The sequence below is a fragment of the Drosophila willistoni genome (assembly GCF_018902025.1).
Source record: "Drosophila willistoni isolate 14030-0811.24 chromosome 2R unlocalized genomic scaffold, UCI_dwil_1.1 Seg200, whole genome shotgun sequence".
Lineage (NCBI taxonomy): Eukaryota > Metazoa > Arthropoda > Insecta > Diptera > Drosophilidae > Drosophila > Drosophila willistoni.
Window position 1 is genome coordinate 3,870,871 of NW_025814051.1, and position 10,820 is coordinate 3,881,690.

Here is a 10,820-nt window from a genome sequence, read left to right on the forward strand (position 1 = left end):
TGTGAGACTTCATGGAACTCAAGTTTAAATTACCATCATTTGTCCTGTGTAACTTTTGTAGCCTTATGAGTTGTCCTAGCCCCTACGGCAACAAACTGAAAAACTGACAAGGAAGAGTAGAAACAAAAAGTCACCTGTACTGATTGAATGAATGTTGTCTTACTTTTAGTTTAATGGAATATATTTTAATTGGAATATATATGTATTATATGGATAATACTGTTACTAGGATAGTCATTAAACAGATAATTGAATAATTGCCTCATTTATTTGTTTCATTATGATGAATGCGTCTAATGTGGATTTGAATATTTCGACTCAGCTTTCTATTGTATACCAAGTGTATCACACTTTAAAAATTAATTTTTATATTCTTAAGAATATATATCGGCCATTTAAATATAATCTTAGCTAATTGTTAATGTCCGATATTTGAGTTGATCTTAGCAAAGATTTGTCTGTATAATTTATATCTGAATCTATAAGATTTTGAAGATTATCAATTCAATTGCTTATTAAGATAGATATTTTAGAAGTTGTGAAGTATATTCCATAAAAATATTTTAGCTTTAAAACCTTAAATTACTATATGAAACTAAGTTTTCAAAAGTGTGATGTGATTTTACGATTAGAATTATATGTCTTATACCTTAAACAAAAGTTTTTTAACTCCCATAAAAGTTACTGTTACTGTTATTACTGTTCCCACTTAACAAATAGTGGATTTATCGGTTTTTTGCCATTTTAAATTATTTTCAAATTACTTCACATATAAAATTTTATTGGTTTTCAAGGGCTTTTTTGGATAGTCAAAGTAATAACTAGCCGAAAGTCCCAGCAGCCATGTCCGTCAGTCCTCCTGTAATTTTAATTTTCTTACAAACACATATTATAATACAAGTAAATACAATATTAGCTAATCTTAAAAATTATTTTCAGAAAATGGTTTCCAATGTTTTTAGTCTACATTAAACAGTTTAATTAAAAATTAATCCAAAATGTTAATAACCTAACTTGATCCTATTCCTTTTTAGGCATTGCTTAATATCGATTTCGTGTAAATAGTTTGTTCTAATTTTTCGGGATTCCCATAAAAATTTCGATTAATATGTTGAGACTTTGTTAGACCCCTTCTTCACCTATCTTTGTTTTCACACCATGAAAGAACCCTGCACTACCGACTATTCTTCCTTTTTTCTTCCTTCCTTGCTACCTTTTCGACTGTCCAATTCAAATCCAATTAGCACGCTTTTGTATTATGGCCCCTTATGGCTTGTACCAGAACACACAAAAAAGAAATAAATATGGAACAAAAGGAAATGACGAAAGGAAGAGCGGAAGATGCCCAAAAAAAAGAACAATGGAACGACTTCAAAGGAGCGAGTAAATGCAAGAGGGGTGTGTCATCTTGCAAACTTTATGACTTGAGCACCTTTTTTCCCTTTTCGAAAGTGCTAACCATTAAACGCTATTAGCGGGCATTTAAGGATCAATGTTAGCCCGTTCCACACTGGGCTAGGGTCAGTGAGATTGTTGGAAGGGTGTTTTTAATCTAATAAGCCAGAAACACGCAAACAAGTTCACGTGGGAAAATTAGAGCACAAATACAAAACATTGAGAGGAGATGCCACAAAAGAAATGAGTGGGTGTGGATCTGGTTGTAGATCTGGTAAAAAAAGTTGGGTGTGTGTGGGAAGCATTTTATTTATGGTAAGAACAAGGAAGTACAAGCCAACGCCCAAGCCAAATGTCAAGTACGCAACAGAATGTCATCAATTTGTTAAGTTTATGTGACATAATCCCTGCTTCCTAAGCTGGTTCCAGCCGTGGCTATAAAAGCCTCCATCTCAAGCCAAAGCTGGAACAGTCTCTCTTGGTTAACACAACGATGTGGCGTCTCTTGTGGCTGCCACTGCTGCAGCTAATATTCCTTCAGGCAAGCCATCAATTGGATTTGGATTTGGATGATGGCGATGCTGAATCGCTAGCACCCATCGGCAGCGATAAGGAGCTCTCTGATTTGGTTATCACCACAGCTCTGGGCAAAATTCGTGGCACCATTTTACCGTCACAAGCTGGACGCAATTTTTATGCTTTTCGTGGCATTCCTTATGCCAAGGCTCCAGTGGATAACTTACGCTTCCAGCCACCTGAACCCATCGAGCAATGGTTTGATATATTCGATGCCACTTTCGATGGACCCAAATGCCCGCAACCGGGACTCTTTAGTGAGGATGTCAGTGAGGATTGCCTAAGGTTAAATATATATACCAAGGAGCTGCCCAACGAAAAGCAGCCAAATGTGAAGAAGCCTGTAATTGTTTTCATACATCCTGGCGGCTTTTACTCCCTGTCGGGACAAAGTAAAAATTTTGCTGGACCACAGTATTTTATGGATCGTAATCTTGTATTGGTCACATTTAATTATCGGCTCGGTTCACTTGGATTTCTGGCCACTGGCACTCGGCAGGCTCCTGGCAATATGGGGCTCAAGGATCAAGTGCAACTTTTACGTTGGGTTAAATTGCATATATCACGTTTTGGTGGTGATCCAAATGCCATAACCTTACTGGGCTATGGAGCTGGAGCCATGGCTGTCACTCTACACATGGTGTCGCCCATGTCGCAGGGTCTTTTTCATCGAGCCATTGTGATGAGTGGAGCGGCAACTGGTCAGTGGTCATTGCCGGAAAATCAAATCGAATTAGCCAAAAAACAGGCAGCTCTTCTACAATGCAACACTGAGGAAATGTCCGATATGATGGATTGCCTCAAGGCGGTAAGTTTGAGAGAGACATTTCTGTAATCCTCTTCTGATTACAATTGCATAACTTTTACCCAAAAAGAAACACTATTTGGAATATGCCAACACATTGCCACGCATGTTTGATTTTGGACGCAATAATCCTTTGATACTATGGAAACCTGTAATTGAGCCCGATTTTGGTCAAGAACGTTTTCTAATCGAAGATCCTGTGCGTAGCTATCAAAATGGTGATTTTATGAAAGTGCCTATCATCACAGGCATGACCAAAGATGAATTTGTTGGACCAGCCATATGTAAGTAGCCATAAAGTAGGTCCATAAAAGTTGGAAAATCTATGAGATTTATATATTTTTAGCCATACTACAAAGTCCTTCGCTTTTGAGTGCTTTCAATGAGAATTTCGAGGCATTGGCTCCTATATGTTTTCTTTATAATGCCAGCAATCCGCGTGCTCAAAATATTAGCCAAGAATTGCGACAACATTATTTTGGCCAATTGCCCTTTGATGCCAATAGTTCATTGAAAGCCTTGGCCACTCTTTACTCGGATGCTTTGACTGGCTTTGGGGTACATCGTTTCATACATTTGGCTGCTAGATCTACAAAAGTGTATTACTATCGTTTCACCTATCAGGGTGGACGTAGTCATATACACTATCCCGAAGATACACCGTATGGAGTTGTGCATCATGATGATTTAATGTATTTGTTTGTGGAACCTTCGATAAGTCGCATGTTTACCGAAGATGATGATGAATTTCGTATGGTGGATATTATGACAAGAATGTTTTCGGCTTTTGCCTACAAAGGGTAAGCCAAAAGAACTTCAAAATGATCGTTGTTATTAATTTTCCAATACTCTACCATAGGGATCCCAATAAACCAAGTGATGAGCAATTGCGTAGCATTCGCTGGCGTCCTTTTAGTTTCAAGAAGCGTTATTATCTGGATATTGGCGATGAGCTCATCATGCAAGAGAATCTCAATTCAGCACGTTATGAGATCTGGAAACGTTTGTTCCCTCTCAATTGGCGACGTCAGACCAAGGAACGTTGGCTAATGGAATACATTTAGAGAGGGTTGATCATGCATTTTATCCCCTACTGTACTTTTGTATTGTAATTTTGCTCTCGATTAAATTTCTAGCCACTCTGGCATAATTTACAATTTTATTTAATTTGCAATTGTTTTTTTTTTGTTTTTCATCAGTTGCCAAGTGACACAAAACCAATTGGCATACAACATTTCCTATCCAATTCGAGTTGTATTTTTGGGTCTGCGTGTCATCACTTTGTGTGGGTGCATAAATTATAGAGCCGTATATAGGAGGCAACTGATAGCCGTGGTAGTAGAACGTGTCATCGTGCACTATGGGGTTTAAGTTGCGCAAACATTGATCGCGTGCCAGCCAAAATGCACGGCAAGAAATTTGGGGAAACTTTTCTTAAAAAACAGATCATTCTGTAAGGACCCTTCGTTTTCCAAGACTTTGATAATTGAATTTTATAGAAAATTTCAAGTAAAAAACATTCAAATCCTATGAATAGTTTCTTTAATATGAGTAGGAAGTCTTAATTTTGAAAGTAAACCTATTATACCCTTAAGTAAGGGACATATGTACATATAAGTCTGTATATCTTTCTGTATTGTTTATTAATTGAGATCTTACGATGAAGAAAAGAAACTTTTTCTAAAAAGCTATACCTAGGTATATAATGATATCAGTTCAGACATAAACAAATATATATAGATATATAGAAGATATAGTTATATATAGGCAGAGATACTTGGAAGAGGTAGTTTAAAGAGATGGTTAAAAAAGATTATCAAAAGAGATTAGTAAGAAGAGTTAGTTAAAAGAAATAAAATGTGTTATAGTTAACATTTAGAAATTTTAATAATTAGCAATTCTGCTTTATAGATTTTCAGCTTTTCAGTCCACATACCTTGATTAATTTAATCCTAGAAATTTATCTGAAAGAGAAACTAATAGAAGATAATATAAAATACAACAGAATGGACTCTTCAGGAAGAAAATCTACGCATGTACGTATTGGAACAAACTTGATGCGATCTTACGATCCCTAATCAATTAGGATGTTTTGTTTTCAATTTGGTGATTGATTTTCACATTTAGCATAAACTTTCTCTCAGTGTAGTGACCTACTCTCGACTCCAAAGTGCCTTTACCGCCGCCGTACACAGATGTTGTTATTTCACTCCCATTTCTACTGTTGCTCTTCCATTCACTAACAAAAACAGAAAACCTATTTTCATTTTTATTGCTCTTATCGGAGTTTGGTTCCGCTTGACAGCATGACAATGTCAAAAAGCTAGGGCACAAGCACGAGTCATCCATCCATCCATTCATCCATCCATCCACCAGACAATTGAGTTCCAACCAAGTCCCTATGCAAGAGAAGGACTATGCAACTCATTAGCATAGCCAGACCCAACAGGCACACATGACGCTAGTGTCCAATTGGCAATTGAGGATTCCATCATGAGTCACGCTATAGCATCATTGCTTATCCTTTGAGAGGGTGTACTAGTTGGAACAATTTTGTAGAATATTCTTATTTTTTTTGTTTTTAATATATTAATTTATGCAAATTGTAGTAGTAGTCGTAGTGGTAGTAACATTTGTGGTTATCACCGGCAATAGATCAATTTCATGTTCGCTAGGGTTGCACTTTGTTGATCGTTTCCACTTTAGTTTTAATTGTTGTGGCTTGTCGGCATTCTCATATGCAGTTCATATCCTATTGGCATATGTTGTTTGTGTTGTCCAGACGCAATTGTTTGGGGGAGAGGGAAAAAATACAGAAATACTAGCCAAACAAAAGAGAGAAACCCACAAAAACCAAGTTTAGGAATTGCCATTTCAATTTCCAACGAAGATTTCCAATTCCGCGAAATGATGCAAAATAAAGTTGTGAGACTCGAAAAGAAAAACTTCTTCACTTCAAGAGTCCGTATGGCTTATATCAGATGAAGTCGTCGTCGTGGTGTTTTGGTTTTCCTGCTGCGACCCAATGCCTTTTTATTGACTGATGGAAATCGTTCAAAAAGCAGTTGGAAATTTTCACTGCACCCACAAAATGTAATTAGATTGCTGGGCCATAGACTCAACACCACCAACAACAACAACAGCAAAAATAAAACAAAAACAAAACAAACCGTCGAAATGCAACCACAAACATTTTCAACACTTCCTTCTGTGGTCGTCGTCGAACGAAAGACGCGTGCTTGGAACTCCTGCTGTCCCGCGAAACTCCAACTCCAACAACATCAATGCTTAGGCATCTCTCTCACTGACTTCTCTGTGGCTTTACAATGAAGTTGTCTGCGCAATTGACGCACGACGATAAGAGCACACAGTCCCTGTCTTCCAGCCGGCTAAAAAGAAGTCCAAGCTTGCCAAAACCAAACGACCAAATTGAATTGTGTGAAAAAGGAGCGGACAATGACCAGGTTAAAGATTCATTATCATAAGATATTCAAAACTTATAAGATCTTTTCTTAAAGCAATCTTAGTATAATTATTAAAACTTTTAAAAATAAAAATATATAATATAAAAACTTATAAAAACTTATCAATAATCTTATATACTTAAAAAAATTGAGATCTACAGTATCATTAAACCCTTTATGTCTGCTGATTGTACTTAAAGAATCATTCCAAAAAACAAGGACAAGTTGAAACTGTTTTTTTACTTTAAAATTACTTCATCTCGAATAATTATTATATCTTTCCGTATATTTAGTTAAATTTTAAAATTTTTTTTTTAATATTCATTTATCATTTTACATGGAGACCTTTCAAGAGTTGAGAGACCAAGAGAAAACTAAATCTTTCCTCCCGTTTAAGATTATTAAAACTTGTCCCCTTAAATCAAATTTTTGAATACAATCCTAAGCTTATAAATGAAGACAGAGTTCCCTAAATGTTTGTAAGTGTTCGTCCTCCTTTTTCCTGCAATCCGCTCCTGTTCATTGCTATGTCGTGGCTATAGCTGTTGCTGTTTGGTCTCTTACATAGAAAAATTTGCACAAACATCACAAAACTCATAAATAACAACAACACCAACTGCATCCAGAAAATGTCCACCAAGTCTTTTTTTTTTTCTTTTTTGAATCCGATGCTGCTAAGTTTCAACTCTTTGACTTTTCGACTCGATAATGTGCATTGCATTTCAGAATTTATGAGTCAACTCCAAAAGACTAAAGACTAAGGATTTTAACTCTTTAGTTCTGCCGTTTTCTCTCGTTTTGTTTTGAAAGTTATGCTAGGCATTTATTGGGTTAAGTTCAGCGGATGGCATATTTTTTTGTACGTCTTTTTGGTTTCTATTTTGGTTTTGGTATTCCCATCTCTAGCGTAGGTGTGAGAAAAGTGCTGGTTAGAGGCATTTGGGTTAAGCTGCAAAGTGTGATAACTATGCAAAAGAGCTCAAAAATTGGGACAATAGAGATTAGGATTTCCATGAACTTGACAATTCAAATGAGAACAGAATCTTTACATCTTCTTTACTTGTTAAACCTTAATAATTTTACATTTATTAACAGATATGTCAGTTATGTAGTATTAGTCATCTGTATGTAATCACAAATTCAACCAAGACTAGACTGTTTAATTTAATTACAACTCACAACAGTATTTAAATTTTCTTCTTTCTTCTTTTCTTTTTGCAAGAAAAACATTCGTTCAATAAAGAACTCAGCTACTAATTAGTAAATTTTTTAAATTACTTTTTTGTATTTCTTGTCCTTAAATAATTGTAATATTCCAATATTAATAAGTTTCAGCTTAGTTGATATGTACTAATACTCACATACCTTGAAGAGCATATTTTGAGCCCTTGTGTTGATTAATATATGATAATTTTCATACTAGAAGAAGGATTCACGTACATGATTCAAAATCTAATTTTTCGAAGATACAATAACAATATGTAAAGCTATTGGGGTCAATTTAAGTGTTTAAACACTGAGGAGATTGAAATATGCCTATTTGGACATTTGAATTACAACTCAAAAACAAGTATGTATTATAGAACAAATGATTTAAAACATTTAAGGCTATTTGGACATTTGAATTACAACTCAAAAACAAGTATGTATTATAGAACAAATTATTTAAAACAAGATTGATTTTTTTTTTCATTTGGTCGCCGAAGCAATTGGACAAAAAATATGTCTTTCAACGATTTTGTAACTTGTCCTATAAATAAAAACCATCGACCCCTGCGTGGACGCCTGGACACACATCTAGTACGTTGTTGCCGAGCGCTGGACACTCAACAAAAGAAAAAGATGGTTATATGTCCATTTAATGAAACACATAGCGTGTCTGCTGCGAAATTATTGGATCATATCAGGAACAAGTGTACATGCAATGTTTCTAATTTCGTGAATGACATGAAAGAGTTGGAAGAACCAAAACCATCCTTAAAAGGGTTGGATAATGCGCCACCTCCAAAAACAGCTGAATGCGAGGATGACTGGGATCTGGAGCCCGATGTAGGAACCTATAAACCGCTACACAATTGTGATGACAAATTGGTTGTTCGTTCCATCAAGGGACAATCGCGTGCTGTACGCCAAGAGTTCCGTTATAACGAGCGTCGTCGATTTGCCGAACTGAAGGACAAATAGACCAGGAAAATATATGTGTCGCTCAGCTGAGCATTTCTAGCTAGAAATGATGTACTTATAATGAATTCGTTATTGTTATTTTACTTGCCCATCTCGCTCTTTTTCACAACCTTTTTGAATTAAAGTAAAACAACATTTGGATAACTTAAAAAATAAAAAAAAAAAAAAAGATTCTGAGCGCGTAATATAGATAATATGATTCGAAGTATGAGAACTAGCTAATTTATGACTCTTTTAACCAAAAAACGGATTCGAAAAAGTAATTTTATATTAGAAATTTTATAAAATAAACTATATTTTAAGATTATAAACTGAGCAGACTTATAATATTTTTTCATAAATTAAGTAATTTCATTATAGGAAAAGAATATTTCCACTGAATTATAGTATTAGTATCATCCAATGATTACTTTAGGTATTCAATATTTGAATTGGGATAAAGCATAGATTGGACTGTGACTGTGTGTTAGGAGTAAATGTGGCATAGATCACTCATAAGTCTTTAGAGTAAGTACATAATACCATTAAGATAGCCTTTATATAAGGCTTTCATTTGCTCTCCAAAAACTGAATTATATGTATATAAGTACACAATCTTCGTATGGCACGAGCCTTCGGAATAAGTTTAGGGCGCCAGGGAATTATCACTTTGGCCCACATGCTACTACAGTTTGTGGTATGGTAAATTGTAGCACTTTCTACCTTATCGACTTTACGCATGCGCCAAGTGCTGGCATTAAACAAATTTATGAGCCATGGCCCTCAAAGAACTGAAATAGATAAAATTGTATAATTAGCATAGAGAGGGAAGGGAGTGCAGAGGGAGAAGGAGGAAGAGTGAAATGCATTTAACAGAGAATTGCGTGTTATGCGTAGGCGGTGATGAAAATATACTGATAAGCTGGCGAGAAAACCATTAACAGCATATCTAAGGGTAGTAATGCTGACTGGTACTTACATCACCGTCATCATCATCATCATAATCAAGAATTTTTCAATTTTTAATAACTGACACGATCCTGTGGCGTTTGCAATATTGGAGAAATATTTTTCAAGTGGCAACTTTTCAGATAAAATAGTCGCAACGCGTCGCGTGCCGATCACAAGCTGTGCCTCCTTTGCGCCACTCAAAGTCATCTCCTGCTGACAGCCTCCTCTTGGTTCCTGGTGCTCTCTATCCACATACACACATACAATACCTTTGTGTCCTTGTCAAATTTATAGAAGACAGAACGTATTTTGTCTGTTGTCATCATCATGCGGCACGGCAGCATCAAATTTCAATAATACTCGTGCATAGTTTTTGTTTGTTCCTTCTTGTTTATTTACAGCTTTCAAACTTGTGTGATAAACTGATGATGGATCATGTTGCACGGTAAATAACTCCTCTTCCTGACTTGATTGACTAACTGACGATGGGATGGTATGCTACATAGATGGTTGAAGTGTGGAACTGACTGACTCTTCCAGGGTTGGTTTCCCTGTTTTCCTAATAAGTTTTCCTGCCCCTTTTGGAAGCTGCTGCAAACTCTAAAAAAAAAACTCTCTAAAACTCCATGGGTGAGTAGAAAATGTAATGCATATTGAGGCAAGGACAACATGGGAAAAAAAATTGTACAAAATGGATTAGTTTGTTGTTAGAGTATTTAACTAATATTATAAATTTGATTATTAAGAACTTTAATTTCTTAAAATGTTGCCTAATCTAAACTTAATCAGTTGGAGGTATAGAATAAAATAACGACATCTAAATTTTGTCGAAATCATCTTCGTTAATGCCAATAATTATATTAACTCCATCTTTTTGTGACGAGTAAGATATAATTGATCAGTCGGTCAATGCTTTTTTGAATTGGTTTTGAATATTGATCTAATAATAGTGAATATCGCAGACCTTTCAGGCAAATTTCGTTGGAGTTGTTTAAGTCTTTTTTTAAATTGACTGCTGTAACTGATTAGATAGCTAGTTAGTACAATTAAAAAGCCCACAAAATTAACATTTTGTTCTATAGACAAGTTCCAAGGCTTACTTAATCCTAGAGACACAGAATCGAAGAGTTTGGTGTCTGGTGGTCTAATACAACCGTTTTAAGACGCTGGTACAAATGTTTTCAAGTAAATTTAAAACTTTTCTATAAAGCATATAGTGAATCTATTTCAGAGACATAAGTTTTTGTAGTTATTTTCAGTGTATTTTAATATTCAATTGATCAAAAACATAATGAATACGAAAAATTGTGGGGATGGGTATACTTTTCACTTCAGTCTCAAATAATATATAAAACAAGTCTGTGATTTTCGAAAAAAAACGATGCACGAGCTAAGTACTAAGAGAAAAAGATTTCAAAGATTCTTGAATATTATTCTGGTTTTTATATTAAGCATAGTAAGGTGAC

General features: G+C 35.3%; 2 protein-coding genes across 2 annotated transcripts; both read left to right on the forward strand.

Annotated features, from left to right (window-relative positions):
• Positions 1-1,888: 1,888 nt before the first annotated feature.
• Positions 1,889-3,890, forward strand: LOC6641567 (juvenile hormone esterase). Its single transcript, XM_002064432.2, has 4 exons — positions 1,889-2,779; positions 2,847-3,060; positions 3,123-3,576; positions 3,636-3,890. The coding sequence occupies exons 1-4, from the start codon at positions 1,889-1,891 to the stop codon at positions 3,838-3,840; spliced, it is 1,764 nt and encodes a 587-aa protein (XP_002064468.1). The 3' UTR covers positions 3,841-3,890.
• A 3,936-nt stretch (positions 3,891-7,826) lies between these two features.
• LOC124460375 (gametocyte-specific factor 1 homolog) lies at positions 7,827-8,507 on the forward strand. Its single transcript, XM_047011007.1, has 2 exons — positions 7,827-7,882; positions 7,947-8,507. Exon 2 carries the CDS (start codon positions 7,963-7,965, stop codon positions 8,422-8,424), a length of 462 nt encoding a protein of 153 aa, XP_046866963.1. The 5' UTR covers positions 7,827-7,882; positions 7,947-7,962; the 3' UTR covers positions 8,425-8,507.
• The last annotated feature ends 2,313 nt before the right edge of the window (positions 8,508-10,820 follow it).